General features: G+C 37.2%; 1 protein-coding gene across 2 annotated transcripts in view; it reads left to right on the top strand.

Annotated features, from left to right (window-relative positions):
* Positions 1 to 1,138: 1,138 nt before the first annotated feature.
* MS3_00008527 (uncharacterized protein) overlaps positions 1,139 to 21,003 on the top strand; it is a 39,868-nt gene continuing 20,003 nt past the window's right edge. The window contains exons 1-7 of one of the 2 annotated variants that reach the window (XM_051216856.1): positions 1,139 to 1,336; positions 1,372 to 1,581; positions 3,956 to 4,224; positions 4,808 to 5,061; positions 10,109 to 10,730; positions 15,053 to 15,415; positions 19,788 to 20,847. In XM_051216856.1, the coding sequence (XP_051065476.1) occupies positions 20,571 to 20,847 (277 nt within the window). In that variant the 5' untranslated portion in view covers positions 1,139 to 1,336; positions 1,372 to 1,581; positions 3,956 to 4,224; ... (2 more) ...; positions 15,053 to 15,415; positions 19,788 to 20,570. Of the gene's footprint in view, positions 1,337 to 1,371; positions 1,582 to 3,955; positions 4,225 to 4,807; positions 5,062 to 10,108; positions 10,731 to 15,012; positions 15,416 to 19,787; positions 20,848 to 21,003 lie in introns of those variants that run through there. The other variant, XM_051216857.1, reaches the window with a different exon arrangement.

Here is a 21,003-nt window from a genome sequence, read left to right as displayed (position 1 = left end):
AAATTCAAAAAATCCCCGGGAAACCAAATATCAGAAGGCAGTTAATGGACCAAGTCGAGATATATTTGCTGGCGATCTCGTGGTATCGAAAGGATACCGAGATCGTGCCAGGATACAAGCTTGGTTACAGAACGTAACCGAATTCGCTCTAAGTCACAATCAAAGTGTGAGAACAATGGACATTTTTAGCACAGTTAAACAAAACCGCATTAACACAGTCATAGTACAAATGGTTATAATAATAATTGTTTTCAATAAACCAGTCATGTTCTCGTGATATAAGTAAGTCACTATATAATTTACGAGTCTTTTCGGTCATGATGAATATAAAGTTAAGCAACGAACGAAATTGTCCAGCAATACTAAAAAATGTCACATTATGTGAAGGCCAAAATAAAAATGATATATAAAGTTTCAGCAAGGAATTGACTCACAGTTCACGAGTTAGTGTACCAGATAACATCGGGCTGACCACTAAAGATGTCACAAGTATTCGGTGTTTGACAACACCTTAACCAGTAACAGTTTTTATAACCAAAACCTGACAACTCAGTGAGATGAAAAGCCAGAAGCGAAGACGTTCGAAGATATATTTGATAGAATATCGATATGTCGAGAAATGGATTATCTAGGCTGGCTGGAGGTCGATCACTGTGTGAATGCGTGACCGATCGCCTTCACCTGGGTGGGTCATTTAAAACTAATGTGTTCATTATCAAATGTCGGGGACATACAGAGCTAATGATTTTGGGGGATTTATTTACCTCCAACAAACCAATGTTCTATGGTGTGACAACACGTCTGAGCAACTACAATACCCTACAAAAAGCAGCCCCACAATAAACTTGCTCTCAATAACTAAATAAAATCGGCAGAATTACTTCAGCATAGAAGAGAAATTACCTTTTGCTCAAACCAAGTCTGAAATGCAAAAAAAGTCAGATGATTTTCATCAAATAGTCGTGAAGAAATATTGGGGTAGATAAACAAAATGTCCTGAGAACTTTGTAAGGCTGAACTTTCTATCACTAGCATAGTCGAGGGCATAATGAAAATATACATAGGCAACTACTGAAATCTCAGTAAAAACTTTTGGTACTTCAATGACCTTGACACCCATTGACACTGCTGTTCAACATTCGATGTCTGTTTCCTATCCCAACGCCACGATTCAAGGTCGAACATAGCTGACCGTTGTCTGGATGGGGTTTTGGGAAATGGTCTTCAGAGCTGGCAGTTAAAGTATAATGATAATGGTTACAAATAATGATGCCATTCAGTTTCTCTTCTCCCAAAGGACTTATACGATGCGCCAGGAAAAGCCTCGGCACCTAAAGTAATTCTATATATTTATATGTCTCGAATGTCTAGATATTTAAACGAATTTCGCACTCAACAATGCCTCCTGTTTCTTGAACAACAGTGTCAGTTTCATCGCCCTTATACTTGCTTTCATTGGCACTTTCCAAACCAGAAACGGAGGCGGCCTTTCAAGAGACCTGATGGAACTTTTAATTACAATCCGGATGTATACTGTGATAAATATGATGAAACAAGTGGGTCATGTGCTGATGGAAATGAGTAAGTTGTGATGCTTTACGTCTTTAAATTTTCTGCGATTCTAACCTTTGTACTGTTCTGTGACCGAACTTACAGTCCTGTAAACCAGTTTTGTAATCAGTTCTGTAAGCTTAAACTACGTTATTCTTTATACAATACTGACATGACTGCAACGTAATGTTTCACTATTGTCGTTAGGCATGTCGTTTCATGGTATTGTTTTGTCATGAATTCCATAAGGTTGAAGTAATTCTCCGAATAAATCAATCTATGTATCCGTGTGAGGATTTTAGTAAAACTATCGATTCGAAGCTACATCGTATTCAGTCCCATAATCCATTTAGATTTGTGTGATTGCATCCAAAGACCTAGGGAGTCGAGGTAAAGCTGGATAGTATCTTGTTCAGAACATTTAGTTGTAAACGTGTTGCTCGACATAAAATTATTAGTCTATGTATAGTTATGATGATGGTTAATTAGACCTTCTTAAACGCTGAACGGTTAAAAAGTAATATTAGAAAAGTCTATTGATTGTCTCTGATTATTTCTCCCCACTTCAATTTTCTTGTAACTGGTAACCTGAAATTTCTTTGATGCGCAATAAAATCTTAATGAATTGTGGAAAAAAATAATAAAACCTATCGAAAGTTTTTTCTACATGAGTCATTGCACGTTCAACAACTGACTATCTAACCCTCAAGGCTAGTACGTGGCAAAGTTCGGTTTTAGAAAACAGCCATTTTAAGGTTTGTTTTGCACTTGATTTCAGCTTATCAAATTAATAACTAGGAATTGAAATGTTGCTTACGGTTTTGGTGGTTTCAGACTGTTCATGTTGTTAAGTCTGCTTACTAATGTATAACTATCTGAAGTAACCAGTCACTAAATATAAAACTTAGTACCATCTTAACGTACAACAATCCTAATTTAATTCTAAATTATCCCATCCTGTCAAGGCTCACCATTGACAGAGGTGTACGATAATTTACTGGTTCTGTAAAACCTTTACCATGATAATGATGGGTTGTTTAAGCTAGCACTCACCAGCTGTCTTTATATCTCTTAGTTTCCTTCTGAACCTCACAGTTAAGCCTTATGTTCGCACTCGTTCGGTGGACTGATAGTGAATGTATGGTAGTTGTACCCATAAATCAGTCCTGGATTTATGTCCAATGGAATAAGTGTATTTGCCCATTTGGATGCCTTCAGTAAATATTCGATAACATGACTTAGTATTCGGTTCCTAAACAGTGTTGGTCTTCTCAGTTTGGTAGATTTTAGTAAATTCAGAAACTCGTTTCGGTCAGATATTATGCTACGAAAATAAATTCTTCGGTCACGCATTAAAAGACCTTACAGTAGTCTCCACATGTTACTCCCTTCGGTATCTGAAGACAGTCTATCATGAATCGAATAGCCACTAATTATGGATTAAATTTTTCCAGTATGAGACAAAATCTATGCTAATTACGTAGACCAGAGGACTAATGCATAACGTTTTAAAGATATCTCCTGCGCAATGATTAATAGGTAAAATGTAAGGAAAATGTATTGATGAAGACCTCAAAAGAATCAAAGAATAAAATCAAGTTAATCGGTCATATATTGGTTACAATAGCTATAATTTGTGGACTCAGTATTTATCAGTAAACACATATGCTAGAAAGTGGGTTTGAATGTGACCAACTTGGTCTCGTGTGCTGTTACAGGTATGTGGGTTGATATCACTTCCCGGCTGCCCACACCACAACGGGATTTGAGTTGACAACTTCATCTCTCTGCTAATGTGGTATAGCAACTCGAAGTGATGTATGTACGTACGAAGTTCTACTTTGTCACTGACTGACTAAAAAAGTGGGTTGAAAGCCCACGAAGTAATGTGACGAAAATGTGTTGAAAGTTGACCTGGCATTCCATATTGATTTTTTTCTTGTAAGTTGTGTTTGAGAATTCCACACCTCCGGAAGTCGCACTACCTACTGTACGGAGGTTTGATAACAGCCGGTTGTCTCTTCAAGACAACCAGCATCCCCAGTGATACTAGCCACCCATGATGCAAAATATGGGGGCTATAAAAAGTCACCCTTAGAGAAACTGGACAATTTGTCACCGAAATAAGATCTAAATAGTACGGGGTTAACACAGCTAACCCTATTCACATAAATTTCATGTGACTGGCCTCATGAGTCCGCGGTTATACTATTGTGTCGTCAAGACCCACCTTCTACACAGTTCCTTTTCCACATACCTCATGAAATATCCTTCCACGATGTGAAGAACCAGGATGTGACAGCCTTCATCCCATCTTTGAAATCAATCCAGCTAATTTTGTTCGCAATTTTAGTTATAAGCAAATTCATTAAGTTATCTTAAACATTTTTTCTTATTCTTGTAGATGCCCGTATGCGCACCGCAATGCTGGTGACACGGAACGACGTTATCATCCACGCTATTTCAAAACTGGAAATTGTATATATGAAACTATGGAAAACGGAGCCTGTGTCAAGAATGGTCTGCATTGTGCTTTTGCACATGGCCCTGATGACATCCGTTTACCTGTTTATGACATTCGCGAAGTTCAGGATGCTTCTTCAAAATTCACTGTTAATCTACCTGCTAGTTTAGAAAAAGAGCGAGTATTGAGTGAAGATCCCAAATGGAATGGTAATTATCTTTAATGGAACGGGATAGTTGGTCCTGTTCTTAACTCCTTTGTTAAATTTGAGTTTTAAAACCTTGTATCATTTTATGGAGGATTGATATTTAATAACTATTGAGTTTGCAGCCTAATATATATCTGTGTTTTATTTAAAATCAGATAGTCTTAGGTGAGATTAAGCATATCGCTGTCAAGTTCAGAAAACTGGATGTTTTCAACCTAAACCTCATTACTTTATCAAGAAAGCCATCATCGTCGTGATATATGAGCTGACATGTTTGTAGGGAGGGAATTGTGGCATATTTTTGGAATCACAGATCATAAAACCAGCACGACTTTACTATTAACTTGAAGAACCCAATCATACTGTAGGTGTTTCTCAGGGCTATGAAATTTAACTTAGTTTATATATTAATAGTCTTTACAAATTGATTATTGAAATCAGTAAAATCTGTTAAGCACTAAATAGCTGTTGTCTTGTTATCTCATTTTTTCAAAATGATTTCTCAGTGTTATATTTCTTCAATACTCTCCTTTTCTTTAAAAGCTCATTTTAACTTTATAACTTATACTAAAAAATCTCTTCAGAAATGTTCCATGTACTTGGCTGTTATAAGACTGAATTATGCAAGAAACCACCGCGAATGTGTCGTCAAGGTTATTCATGTCCATTTTATCACAATGGAAAAGATAAACGAAGAGCTCCTGATAAATTCTTGTATCGTAGTACTCCTTGTCCTATTGTTCGACCTGGTGATGAGTGGCAAGATAGTACCCTTTGTGATACTGGCGATGCATGTGTTTACTGTCATACGCGAACGGAACAACAATTTCACCCTGAAGTAAGTTAATAATGTGTTCGTTTTTTCTTAGATGTATATATGTTACGTATAATGGTTAAGGAACCCGATTTTGTGCTTATATTCTTTCATTATAATGTGCCTTGAAGTAATTAGTGTCCCTAAACAATGGATTTGAACTTATTACTCAGTGTTGTAGTCAAAGATGTTACCACCAATCTACTTGGATAAGTTTAAAACCCCATTTGAAATGAAACGATAACACTAACATTAACTCCTTGACTATCATACTCCTTGTAAAGTACACATTTTTAAACGTTTGTGATTCATTGTGCCATTGTACCCATTATATTGCCTGGTAAATGAATCAGACTAGAATTTTTCATTGAAACAAGTAAGTTAAAAACTTTTAAAAGTAAACAGTCTGATTTGTTTAAAGATTGTGTTACAGTTGTTCAAAATGAACTTATCAAATAAATAGATGTGTATTCGCTATGTAAATCGAAATAATCATATTAATTTTGTGTTTTGTACAAATGATGAATTCTTCGCAGATTTTATTTATTTAAATTTTATTATCAGAAGGGGTTTGTGGAGATTTTAGAAATTTCACAGATTGAAATCATGAGTCAATTGAAGCTAGACCAGGTTTTCCATGGTGGTCTAGCTTCAATTGACTCATGATTTCAGTCTGTGAAATTTTATCTCATAAAATTACTCAACTCTTTTTCTCATAAGTTGTACATACACTTGTAAAACTAATGAGTGTTTAGGTATCAAAAAAGGTCATTTTTTATGTTTATATGTTAAATACATCAATTATATCATAAGTTACACCACTGACTGCCAACCATTGAAAACTAGAAAACAATGAATAGCTGTTTTATCGTACGTAGTATCGTACTTCTCAGCAATGTACAGACACAACCATATCTGTGATTAAATCCAGGATTTTTCATGTCTCGCGTCGAGCTCTGAACCCATCATCTATTAGTTTACATTTCTAACTTCAGTGAATGCTCAATATCGCTCTACAGGAAAATGCAATCCATATAATTTTGAAAAAAATTATCGTTACTGTCATTTCTTTTTACTTGCTATCAACTGGTTTGTTTACATTCCAGATCGTCTTATAACAAAAAAATAATTTTAAAGAGATTTCACTCGTTTAGTGAGGTTATACATATACATATAACCATTTACGACAAATCGATTGACACTCCCTGAGTGGCAGTGGTAGTAGTAATTCACTTTGAAGATAAACAATCGCGAAAACTTTAAACATTATATTTCATTATCAACAGGGACTTTACGTGTATATCATTAGAGCGATTGCGAAAAAAAACTAATATTTGGTAGTTTAGTCATTCAGTAACTGTAATCTTATGTAGGGCACCTGATAGGAAAATGAACAAGCACATGATGTATATATTGATTTACTTCTAATTATACTTTGTACTTTAATGTTTGATAATGTACATTGATTTTTTCTTCAGTGTGCATGACATTCATGTCTATTTAGGTAATTACAATGTTCATCGTTCCTAAATAATAAGTATATCACTTCACAAAGTACAAATAAACATAATCTCCATTTTTCTACTGTTATTTGCATTGATTTTTAAACTAAAATTTATCCAGACAAAGTTGTTCAGTATGTGATTAGAGAAGTATTATTTATAGTAGGTGGTGGTGATTTTGATATGTTACTTTGTAAGGAACGTGATATGCCATGCATCAACTAGATTTAAGTAATGCTACCTTGTTAATTTGTTACTTGTAGTATGTAATCTGATTATCGTGATGAAACTAGCGTTTAGCCTTAACTGATGGATTCCTTAATACAATAATCATTCATTACAGCGCATTCCCAACTCTCCCTCCTACAAATGGTAATTTTAAATCTACTTGACATTAGACACTATACGTACAAATATTTGAGTAACTACTATTACTATTCTGTTTCACGCTAGTATTTTAGATGCTATATTAGTCAAACCAACCGCTCTATGGTTATCACAGGATGATTTTGACTCCTTATATATTGGAACACTCAGTGATTGCGACCAGTCGGGTTGGATTACGTCCAACTCCCAGATTTTAGCTAAAATATTAGTCAACCTAATCGCTAAAACTGGACCACCATCCTTAGAGACCTCTGGAGCCAATCCATCTGGATCAGCTGCTCCTCCTTGTTTCAGACTAGTTACAGCCTTTTAAACTTCAACTCGAGTCGAAGGACCTACTTCAATGTTCCATTCAGGCTGTTTGTGAATGTTGGGTAGTTGTAGGGTAGCTGAAGGCCAGCTGAACTGCTCTTTGAAGTGTTCCGCCCGTCGTTCTAAATGTCTGGGCAGAGGGCAGATAAGAGTGTTGTCTTTTTCTGAGATCGTCTCACTCACTCATGACTTCTTAATTCCAGTTTCTTTTATTAGTCTGAAAAGCTGTCTTTATTTATTTATTTTAACATAGATATTGGTACAAGGAGGCACAAAATACATATGCGCCACACAAATCTCATTCGATATGTGTGAGGGCTGTGATACTACCCGGGTGCCCAAACCGAAGCAGATGGTTTTCTTAGTGGGCCACACCCCGAGCCTTCGACCTGAAGGTCTGATGCACAAGGCAGTGGAGCATCGTAAGGAGATGCGGTCCCATGGAAGCCGTCGACCAATGATTGGTTCATGCGCCATTTGTTCCTTCAGGATACTGGAGCCCATGTGCACCATTGGTTTGGAACCCGGTTAAAGCGCCCGACATTCGCTTTTCGTCCTCTCAATTTCGTAAACAACACTCCCGCCACGAGAAGGCAGTGAGTAGGACTTCCCTGGCAGAGGCTATATGCGCGTGGCCATGTGAGAGCATTTGGAGAGGGAGAGCGGACTCTCCCCACTGTCGGCCGTACCAGGGTATTTGAGGGCTGTCTGGTGTTTCCTACAGCCACTACCTTTTACATTTCTTGCTTTCGTTGCCCATGACTGCTCACCGTCGTTCATTGGACTTTTGTTTAACGTAGATCTGACTTGTTTTCGCTCTTCGTCGTGTTCAGAGCCTGATGGGATGAGTTTAGGAGAACCTATCTGTTGGGATATTCGGAAAAATATCCCAAAAATTATCTTGTTAAGTCTAATGCTATCCTCGAATGTGAAATGGTGCCATTTTCCTATTAGTCAATATTTATTTCACGTGTCATTTTCCTGTTGGTCAATATTCACGGTAGTCCTAACTGTATAAATATGCATTTGTCTGTAAATTCTTATTCTTCTCCTGACCCCATAAACAATTCTCATCTACGGTTTGTGTTCTGATATATTGAAGATTGGGAACAGTATTAGGGTCGTACTGGGATATCTGAAGTTGGTCAGTCGGTAGAAATTAGAGCAGCCACCCCGCGGTCGACAATACTATCAGTGCAATAGACTTAGTAGAAATCCACTGGTTTTTCGTAACCCTTTGGTTTAATTAACTAATAAATGTCGTTATTGTTTCCACATCTGTTCGTATATCTTCCTACTTCTTTATTTATTTGAACACATAAATATTAGTATAAAGGGACACCGAATACACATACGTCACACATGTCACTTGATTTGTGTGTGGGTTGTGATACTGCCCGGGGGCCAAAATGAAGTGGTCACACCCGGAGCCTTCGACCTAAAGGTCTGATCCACAAGGCAGTGGAGTAAGTTTGGGAGATGCAGTCTCATGTTAGCCGATTTTTTCATACGCCATCTGTTCCCTCGGAATCCTGGAGCCCATGTGCACTATTGGTTTGGAATCAGGGTTCTCCAACTCCCTTAAGTAGATCCTGTATATCCACTAACCCAGTTGAAGCCCCAGATATTCTCGCTTCGTCCTCTCGATTTCGTAAACAACACCCACACCGAGAGAAGGCAGTGAGTAGGACTTCCCTGATCGTGGTCGTATACGCATGGCCATATGTAAGCATTTGGAGAGGAAGAGCTAACTCTCCCCATCCTCGGCCGTACCCTGGCATTTCACTATATTATCTTATCAATTTCTACCTTAGGTCATTATGTAATCATAGTTTTATATTCATTTTGTGTAGTCGATAATCGACATAGAGTTCAGTCGTTTTATATACCAATGGTTATTTTATTTTCTGCTTGCTTGGAAATCATCTCATCTTTTTTCGTCTATCGTGAATAAGTTGTCTCAAGACAAGACAGGGGAGACTGTGATTTGTGGACGATCTTCGTGTAGTACTAAAGTTTCCTTGAAAAACTGCAACCACTTACTAGGATGGAAACGTGGTAATTAATTTGTGAGGCATTAGTATTAGGAAGTAAAGTTAAAAGTTAGGATCAGAAATTAGAGTTAGAGTTCTTATGACTAACTGGCATTATCTGTAATACTAAAATCCTATTTAGCTATATGTATGAACGAATTTCATGCTAAAATCCAAGAATCACTATCTTAAATCTGATTGGGTCGTCCATAAGTTATAGTCCCACTCAATCCGACTTTAAGGGTAAATTTTCAGTCAATAACATAGTAATAATTAACACCGTTAGATGCCGGCTCACCGATCTAGAGGTTAAGCGTGTGCGTACGAGACTGAAGGTCTTTGGTTTAAATCCCACGTGCGGAACCATGGATGCGCATTACTGAGGAGTCTCGTGCTAGGACAAAACGACCGTCAAACAGTGCTTCTGGGTATTTGATGGTGGTCCAACACTGATCGGTTCATGATCTCAATCAAAACTCAACAATCTCCACAGTCGTATACTACTACTACTAATAATAATCTAACTCATATACCAAGTTCAGGTACTTGGCCTTAAGTCACTCTGGTTGTGTGATTAATGCTACTGCTTCTGTTAAGTTGACTAGGCTTTGAAGGTAGACCAGAATTTGAACCTACAGCCTACTGCCTGAAAGTTGAGTGTTTCAATCAATAAGTCTACAACATTCTGTATAACTTAGTTTCTCGAAATATTTAGCCTTTCGTTCGTGTAACTTTTAGTTATTACATTACAATTTTCGCTTATGCATTTTATCTGCTCTGATCGATTGTTTTCTTGTTATTTCTTTTTTTAACTACAAATTAAATATAATTCATCAGATATATAAGTCGACAAAATGCAACGATGTATTAAATTCTGGTTATTGTCCACGTGGTCCTTTCTGTGCCTTTGCACATTGCGATTCAGAAATGTCGATTGGACGCGATTTTTCTGCAAATGTACAACAGGAACAACCTGGACTGATTATGGAATCTAATAATAATAATAGTTTATCATCAAATAATATTTCACTATCATCTAGTTCACTAACGACGGGAATCACGACAACAACTAGTTCTTTTCAATATCATCGTCATATTCCTTCTGATATTTCAATGATTTCTCATGGTGGTGGAGGAAGCGAAAATCAACAATATTCTGCTTATTCTCCACATCTTCATCTATCTACACCAAGTGCTGTGAATAGTAATTTACGTATTTTAGGCACTAGTTCCACTACTACTCCTACTATTGCTGGTATTAATAACAGTAATAATAACTTACCACCGAATTTAATGTCCAATTTAAACGCCAATTTTTCAAATTTATCGTCTATAATTACTTCATCACCTCAACAACAACAGATATCTCAACGTACAACCTCTAGTCAACATCATCATCATTACCATCAACAGCATTTGATAAATTTTCCTTCTTCTACAATAGAATTTAATAAGTCAAGTAAATTCAGTCGATTATTAGTTTTGCTTTTAGCTTTTATTATCGACATAATCATGTACATTTTGAGCTACATATCTAAGAAAATGCCTACAAAATTAGTTTGATTTTATGAATTAATTAAAGTTAGACTTGTTCACCATTGAATTTTGGCTCAGTGGTCTAGAATTTGAACTTTTGAGTGTGAGATCGAAGATCCTGGACTCGATTGCCGGTCTCGCGAAAATGGTTTCGTATTGCTGATAAGTACTATATTAGAATGAAACGGTTGTCCAATGTTTTCGAGTTTTCAACAGTTGCCTAACTTAGATCGATTCATGATCTCAATATTTTAGTTCCATTTTCATTCTGGTAACCTCAAACAAGAGTGATGCTACTGTCATTGTTTCATGACCACATACGTACCAGTTTTAAAATTTTTCTACTATGTGTAGAGAGTTCAACCTCTCATCAATCCAACGTAAAACTGAATGAATTATGTTCCACTGTATGAAAAAGTATGATTTATTTTATATTGTTACGAAAGGAATTTCATGAAAGACATTTGAGTTCGGAAAATATACGAATTAAGTTAAAATGTCTTTGATTGAGATCATGAACCGATTGATTTCAGACCACCTTTGGAAACCTGGAGGCACTGGACGGGCGTTTCGTCCTACTTCGGGGCTCCCCAGCAGTGCGCATCCACGATCCCGCTCGCGGGACTCGAACCCAGGGCCTTCGGCCTCGCGCGCGAACGCTTAACCTACTGCACCACTTAGCCGGCATCCAGTGGTGATAGTGTCTAACATCAACCAGTCCACGAAATTGCGCGACCAACTTCCATTGTAATGAGGTAGATACCTGTCTCCACCCGACATGGATTAGCTCCACTGGTCACAGCTTCTCACTAGAACTCCGAAAATTCCCTCACGAAGCTAGTCACTAGTGAGCACATGTTGATTACTAGTATAGTGGTTGTGGAGATTATTAAGGACGAAACGGCCGTCAAGTGCTTCCAGGTTTCCGAAGGTGGTCTAACATTAATCGGTTCATGATCTCAATCAAAAACTTAATAATCTCCACAACCCCTATACTAGTAAGTTAAAATGTGTTGATACAGTGTGGCTGAATGCTACTGATTTATAGACTCGGGCTGTCGAAAAAACTAAAATCAAGGATAATTATCCAGAAAAATAAGATTTTATTCGATTTAATGACAGACATACAAAACATTTACACAAGAGCAAACTTGATTAGGTGTCGTGTGCGATTAGAAAACATTCTCTAGGTTGTCTACTCACCGGCGACTTTAATGTTTGTCCATCATTTCAGAATTGTTGAAGATAGTTAGACCATAGTGTAGAATCTTACTTCATTATTGTCTAGTCGTTGAAATTTAATCTTCACTACTAGTTGAAAACCTTTCGAATTCCAATCTTTTCCTCAGTTAGTAAGAAAATACTCAGCGTGAAAGTCTTTTAGAAAGTATTCGCAAAATATGTACTGGTAAACAAGTCTTATATTACAGTATTCTTGCTTATTTATTATTGTTTACAACGGTCCCTAAAAACACCCCGCTTGTCCTCAATATTACTGATATGCCAGGAATAAAGTAGAATTTCAGTCAGTCAGTCAGCTAAAACGAAGGATCAGGCACATACATGCGACGTGAAAGTTGCCACATCGCATTAGCACAACAAGATGAACACCAAATTCATAGAAGTAGTCACTTCAATGATGGTAATGTATAAAACAAAGATTGTGTATAAGGATATAATGCAGGAAGAAAGAATTAGTTCGTAGAAAGAAAGATATAAAGGAATTTCATTCTCACGGTTTGAGGGAAGGGAAAGAGTATATACAACTACACCACTGTGATCGATTCTGAGCCATGTCACCAAGAGTTTCCAACCATTAGTTACGTTAGTCACGCGGACCCCAACCAAGTAGTCTGCATCTACCAACATGGCTCAGACTAGAAGTTAATGACTTCGAGGACTGATGCCGCGTTTTGGTTTGGCCGCCCCCAACTTTCATCCAACCATCCTCAACACTAGTCTGCATTGCTCGTCATGGTAATCGGTGTTCAGGCATACGTGACACGTGGCCCAACCATCTCAGTCGATGAAGATTCACAACCTCATCAACTGATTTACCATCATTCCCAAATACCCTGCATCTAACCTCACTACTACTACTTACCCGGTGATCCCAGCAGATGAGAGCAATATCCCTAAGATATCTGTGATCAAATACTGGTAACTTACAAGTATCTTCTACTCTTAATGACCATGTTTCGCAGTCGTAAAGTAGAATAGAACAAACTATTGCTCAGTACACTCGTCCTTTAATTGATAGACGGATATCTCGCCTTCTTCATAGGTGACGTAAGTTGACTTAAGCCAAACGAACTTCCTGAATCTGTGCAGAGATTTCGTTAGATATCAACCCATTATGGGCTGATCAGACTTCCAAGTTAATTGAAGTTGTCGACGCGTTCGACTACTTCACTCCATATCCTTAGTTCAGGTGTTGACGTTGGCCAGTCCTGAAGCAAGATATTGCATTTGGGTTGGGGGGGGTAGAAACTCATTCCAAACATCCTGGCATTGTTGCTCAGTGCCACCAAAAGACTGCATTTCATCAGCGTCTTCACCAAACAGGACTATGTCGTCTGTGTATTTTAAGTGGATTAAAGGACCTCCTGGAAGGAGATCAGTGCCCGAAAATTCAGTCGACAAGAAAGTCATTTCTTTCAGTAGATCTATGATGAAGTTGAACAGGAATGGAGATAGTGGACAGCCTTGCTGGACACCACTTGAAGTTGCAAAATCGGATGATAGTTCGTCATAAGTTGTAACTCGACGAATAGTGTTCGAGTGAATGGCCTTCACACGGTTTATGTAATTCCGAGGTACGTCTTTCAGTGACAGACACTGCCACAGAACCTCTTGTTCAGCAGAGTCAAATGCTGCTTTCAAGTCTAGGAAAACTATCATTGTCGGACGCGGGTAAGGATGCCTGTGTTCTAGAACCTGACCAGTGGTTAATATGTGTTCGACGCAGCCACGACCAGGTCTGAAGCCAGCCTGACTTTCTCGTGTTTGCAGTTCACGAGTCTTAGTTAGGCGTCCGATAATTATTGATGCTAGTATTTTAGATGCTATATTAGTCAAACCAACCGCTCTATGGTTATCACAGGATGATTTTGACTCCTTATATATTGGAACACTCAGTGATTGCGACCAGTCGGGTTGGATTACGTCCAACTCCCAGATTTTAGCTAAAATATTAGTCAACCTAATCGCTAAAACTGGACCACCATCCTTAGAGACCTCTGGAGCCAATCCATCTGGATCAGCTGCTCCTCCTTGTTTCAGACTAGTTACAGCTTTTTAAACTTCAACTCGAGTCGAAGGACCTACTTCAATGTTCCATTCAGGCTGTTTGTGAATGTTGGGTAGTTGTAGGGTAGCTGAAGGCCAGCTGAACTGCTCTTTGAAGTGTTCCGCCCGTCGTTCTAAATGTCTGGGCAGAGGGCAGATAAGAGTGTTGTCTTTTTCTGAGATCGTCTCACTCACTCATGACTTCTCAATTCCAGTTTTTGAAAAGCTGTCTGGTGTTGCCCACAGCCATTGCCTTTTCCATCTCTTGCTTGCAGTGATTAAACATGGGGAATCACTAAGAATTGTTAATTTGAACCGACCAAGTTCTTGTTTATCATTGTCACTCATGTAACCTGATAAACAAACTTCCTTTTACAATTCACCTTGAAAAGTTAACACTAATACACACCCTTCTCATTTGCACAAAATTTTTGTATTCAGTTTGAAAGCTAAGATTCTGCTATAGACCTCATATCTAGTATTCTCCATCATTATTACTATGAACCTGTCTTTTCGTTTATTGTTATTTTGTTCTACACTAACCCAAACGTGTTGTATATTAATAGCCATCTTTTCTAGAAACACCAAAACTTCTTATAAACGATTGATTTTTTATTAATTCACATTTCGTACCAGTTGCGGAATTAAAGCTTGATGTACACCCTATTAGGTGAAGAATGTATATTTGTGTATATCTCCTGCTGATTGCATAGCGTAGCGTAATGTAACAAAGCCAAGTTGGTTGCCTAAAGTTTATTCCATACTCGACAGGGCAGATTCTTCCATCTTACCAGAAATCTATGATTAAATGTTTAATAGGGAGTTATAACTGCCTCGTGCTTGTTTTAAGATTTACCTATATATTTATCAGTAAATAATATCCGATTTCAAACATTTATAGCTGTGCTCTCTGTTTGTTTTGAATATACATATTGTTCTCTTTATATTTTGTTTCAGTTAGTACCAGTGATCATTCTGGAAGATGTTCTCATATACCACCAAACCCTATGACATCAAACGTGATATCACCTCTCGGTTCAGCGCCAAATCAATCGTGTATTCGTGGGCGTCGTCTTGCTCGTTGTACATCCCCCCGTACAACAAGTTTGTGGCCCACGTTCAACTTGATCGCTAATCCTGGTAATGATAGGCAGCATTTTACTCAATTACCAGGTCCATCAAATTCAGATGCTAGAATTGGAGCATGCTCTTCCTTGGGTGTTTTATCACCCAGTGCAGTTAGTTCAACTTGTTCTCCGATTCAGAATACTCACTTTTCACATTCACGAAGTCGTCCTATACCTGGCCAATTTCATAACGGTAAGTAAGCTTGTCAAATATTGTTCAGAAAGAAATTTGTTTATCGTTTTTTTGTTCAAAAATAACTGGTTATCATTCAGAAAAGATTGTTTAGAAAAGTCGGTAAATAATACACTTTGGTATATATAGTAGTAGCACAATAGATCCCATGTTATGACTGATTAACACTGGTCGTGTTCATTTTGCAGAAGCGTTTTCGTTATTCGAATTGTTAAAAATACTGTACGCATGTCATATTTAGGTTACTATCCTAGCTGATGGTCAGGTGTACTATTATTTTTTTATCAATAGTCATTTTGGAACTACGAAATAGTACTACTGTAGTCTGTCATATGTGGTAAAATTTGGAATCTCAACGTAAACTTATCTTTTTTCTCTTATTTATACTTCACCGCTTCAGTATATGGAAGTATATATAATAGAGACAATGGTGTTGGTAGTGATGGTTAATATCATTACAACATTGTAATGATGCGTATTTCTTTTAGCTTGTTGGCTTTAAATCCAAATCGTCAGTCGTCTTGATTTTTTTTTCAACGTTCAAACTCTAAGTTGGTTATTTTGATCTGACTTTAAATACTAACTCTATTTTTTCTTTGTTTTTGTTCGTATGCTAATGCCACTAATAAGAATAAGGTGATGGCCATTAGGGATGGTTAGTAGTATTAGTGATAAACAAATTATCGATCCTATCAAACAACAACAAAATGTATTTATTACTACTACTTTGTACTTCTCTTTTCCTTTGCACTTTTTTGCACTAATAATCAATTATTTTGTACTTGAATGGTTTTGTTCACTTTCCTTTTCTTCCTATTTAACTAGTGCTTTTTTGTCTCATGTGATTTCCGTTATTATGATGGGTTTTTTGTCTATTAAGTTTAGTTTTATGTAGATTATATTATTATATGACCAATAGTATAAATTAAATTTTGATAGAAAATTTTCACATAGTGTATCTGTGACAGAATATAGTTGTTCTCGAGTGTTGTTAGGAGAACTAAAGTGGTTGTCACTTCCTAGTTGTTCACACTGTAGAAGAATATTTCTCTTTGAAGTTACGAAAAAGAGAACTTGGTTAGGAGAGGTCGGTTATACAACTTTTTGCGAGTACTTTTAGATCGTGTTAGCTCTGTACTTTTCCAATTTTACTATCATACAACACTTTACTGTCATCACACGCGTGAATAGTCGGGAGTACAACCCCTCCCTTGGACCATGAGTTGGCTGAGTTTCATCGTACCAATTTGTTAAAGGTTAGGGAGTTCTTCAACCACTACGTAGTAGGTTCAAACCTCATTCTACCTACTTCGGTTTGGGCAACCAGATAGTATCACCCTCGCATAATTAGAGCATTACTCGAAGCCCGTTATGCAAATCCCTAAAAACGTTAAATAGTAAAAAATAATATGACTAATGCTTAGAGACCTGAAGTTATGTATTTAAAATTGTATTTTAAACCGTTTATGGTGAACAATGTTAGTGTTTTTTCTTATCATTTTTACTATGTTTACACAGATTTAGCTATTTGTCTTTTGTAGAAAGGAACAACCGTGTGATGAAAGATAGGCTTTTAGATGTTGTATAAATTATGTAAACTGTAGTGTTAGTGTCATCATCATCTGGATCGAAATGAAAAAGAGTTAAGTTATCATCAGTCAGTTCCATACTCGTATGTGTAGCTCTATGCCATACTGTGGATATGAAGGGTAATAGTGATACTTATTTATTTGAACACAAATATTGGTACAGATGGCCACCAGTTACATATGCGCCACACAATAATAATAATGAGAATGTGAAGAGATAAAGAATGTAAGGTGCGTATAAGAAAAGGGAGAACAATAACGGATAGAAATTAGTGTATGATAATGAAATAATAATAATGGAAGAGACAGTTCAATTAGCAAAATACGGCCAGAGAGAATTCTTTCAGTTAAACGAGTTACGTCCTTTTTATGGAGAAAGTAAAATAAAGTTACTGCAGGATCGCCACTTGCCTCTATTCTGAACCATATCCGATAACGTCTCTAGCCACTGTGTTGCACCATCTCTAGGACCCCGACCAGGCAGTCGTGAAGGACCTAAAGAAGCCAGCCCTTTACAGCTTTCTTTCATACCACGACACCATGTCATACACTGACCACTTCCCCGCTTTTTCCAAGCAGTTCCAGCATCGGCAAATAATTCACGACGTGGAATTCTCTGGGACGACATTCGTAGAACATGTCCAAACCACCGAAGTCGATGATTCAAGATAGTGACACCAAATGAATTATCGTCACTGTTCCCGAACACAGGATGCCGAACCTCTGCATTACTAATATGGTGTCGCCACCGGATGTCAGCAATCCTTCGGAGACAACGATGATCAAACACAGAAAGTCGTTTAACATCCTCAATTTGGAGAGGCCAGATTTCACAAGCATAGAGCAAAACTGATATCACCGACGCGTTGTAGCTTCGACCTTTTACAGCCAGACTAACATCACGAAGGTGCCAAAGATGACCCAGATTGGCATAAACCATTCTGGCTTTCACTATGCGTGAATTGATCTCACAACCCATGCTACTACCAGCACTTATGCAGCTACCCAGATATACGAACTTCTCGACCACTTCTGTCTGCACTTCAAGACTTGGAGTTCCTTGCGGACTACTGCCTCATTTGGTGGATCAGTCGTCACAGGCCATAGAGGGTAAGAAAGTCTAATCGATGTTGCCGGAGCAACAGATCATTCGAACTGCCCCTCGAAAAACTCTACCCATCCTGCAAAACATCGATAGATGTTAGTAGTCAGTATCCTGCCATCTTCACAGATTGTTTCGCTTACACTAGACTTTTTGGTGCCAGCGGCTTGGATGAGTTGAAAGACGTTGCTCCGCTGTCTAATCCACAAGGCAGTAGAGCAACTTTAGGAGATGCAGTCCCATGGTAGCCGGTGACCAACAATCGTTTCATACGCCGTTTGTTTCCTTAGGATCCTGGTGACCATGTGCACTATTGGTTTGGAATCAGGGTTCTCCAACTCCCTTAAGTAGATCCTGTATATCCACTAACCCAGTTGAAGCCCCAGATATTCTCGCTTCGTCCTCTCGATTTCGTAAACAACACCCACACCGAGAGAAGGCAGTGAGTAGGACTTCCCTGATCGTGGTCTTATACACATGGCCATATGTAAGCATTTGGAGAGGAAGAGCTAACTCTCCCCGCCCTCCGTCGTACCAGGGGGCAATTTTTAAATGTATCCGATATAATGAATAAAATGTTATGGTTGTTACATACTTTTCATTACGTGATATAATCAAATATTTAGTCCCATGTGTACAATGTAAATCGTTATAGGTAAACTATATTAATATTAGATAACTATAAGAATGAATCAACCAGCTGGGTTTTTAATAATCGTCACACTAACTAAATTTTGTTAACCCTTTTCTATCGCATGTGAAACTAATATCAACAACTGACCACTTTTTTTCTCAAATTGATGTTTGAATTGTCTTTTTTAGTCATTTTCATTATATAGTGAGATATGTGTTTGTGTATATCCATCTTCAGTAGGTCTACCTCTGTTCATAATGTGGCAATCATAGACATCATTCTTTACATTTTGTTGCTTTACCATGTGAATCACATTCAACTAGCACATGACTACAAAATAAATATGCATTAAACAGGTTCTTTTTTCTGTTAGTGTAAACCTAGTTGATGTAGGTGCCTTGATATTATACAATTAATATATCAATCCACATATGAATGTTTATTAATAAGTAGTGGTGTCCATAAAAACTAGTGGATATGATACGATGCTATAAATTAAATGTATTCAGTGGTTAGAACATTCAACCTTCAACCATGTAGGTCAAACGTTCGAATCTCATTCCTATCTACTTAAGTTCGAACAGTTGATGAATATCATCAGCCCTCACATTAAATGATATCCCTCAAAGTTCAGTGATGAAAAAGATTGGATGTTTTTGTTGATAATATATTCTTTCACCTAGTGTAAGTATGAAGATTTTATTGTCTTGCTGGACAACATTATCATCACCTACTTCGTATAAATATGAACTTTTCAGTTATTCATCAAGTGTTAAATCATTTCTTTCTGACGGCTTTTTTATATTTGGTCATCTTCGTGAGCTTTTTTGGTCTTCATTTGTTCTTTCGTTTCTAATGACTCAACGATAACAATTCTACACCCTGACAAATTTCATTTCGCCATGATACATTATATAACATTGATTTATTAACAAAAATTTTGGGTGATTTAACTTAATTCTTTCACTTTTTCTATTGTATTTCCAAGTTTAATTTCTACTAACTATTAACTATAATTTCAATTTTATTTATTGTAATTTTTTTCAGTAGTTTTAACTCATTCTATGTCAACAGCTGGTTATACACGAGATACTAATAATAAAGGTCGTCATCGTAGCGGTAGTTCTATGTCCTCTGAAATTGGACAATATTCTATGAATGTTAAAGAGTTGACTTCTCCTCCTACTGCCTATCTGGATTCAACTTCAACTTATCCAGGTCGATGTGGTTCTTATAGTGGTGGTTGTGTTGTGGGTAACTTGAATAGAACTGCTACTTCCTCGGCTGTTGTTACAGTTGGCGGCGGTGGTGTTAGTTTACCGACACCAAATCAGAAGCAGAGTTTGATGGGTGCGGCTACTTCCAAGCCTGTACTGTTAGGACAGCTCTCTGGGATTTATCAAAATGTGGTCACTCGTAAAAAGCAACAACAACCTAGTAGGTGTTGTAATTACATACATTTCGTTTGTTTTAATACTTATCCTCACCTTATCGCTCCTCCACCTTATGCGTTACTAGTTTAAATTATCGTATCAAAAATAATGACTTCTTACATCTCCGTTATCGTTTATATCATTTCCAGTAAATAGTAACTTCGAGGTTTGTATTTTACTTTTGATGTATTTAGTGTATAGTTATGGAATAAATGAATACAGCGTTATTTAAAACACACTGGGACATAGTCAGTCAGCTATATACACTCCCGTGTTTACTTTGTTACATTCTTTTTACTTTGAATAATTACTACAGTTTTTATTACATTGGATTGTTTTTTCTTAATCCATTGATTTATTGTCGTAAATTTGCTTATTCTTCTTTTGTGTTTAAGATATGCTATGGGATAATTTTGAATCGACATCTAGTACAGAACAACAATACTTCTCGCCTAGTTGTCCATGGTCTACAATGAACATAAGTGGTACTGGTAATAATGATAGTAATGATGGGATTAATGAAACAGAAAATGATTTCAACACTTTTTTGGATCAATATCATATGCCTATCGGTATTGCTAGTACATCTTCTGTTAGTAATTGTGATGATACTAGTCGTGATAGTGGTTTAGTTCTTGATATGACATTGCCTCCAACTTCACCGCTTGAATCAAGTAAGAGTTGGTTTTTTCCAAATCCCTCTTTAAAATAACCAAAACTAATTCTAGTTGATTGTGTGAAAGTAGTGATTTTTTTTCGTTGTAAGCATTGTCTAGATTACTATTGCGAATATCGTGATATAAAAGACATCCGAGTTAACTTTTTAATTG

The sequence above is a fragment of the Schistosoma haematobium genome, chromosome 6 (genome assembly GCF_000699445.3).
Source record: "Schistosoma haematobium chromosome 6, whole genome shotgun sequence".
Lineage (NCBI taxonomy): Eukaryota > Metazoa > Platyhelminthes > Trematoda > Strigeidida > Schistosomatidae > Schistosoma > Schistosoma haematobium.
This window is presented reverse-complemented; position numbering and strand designations above follow the sequence as displayed.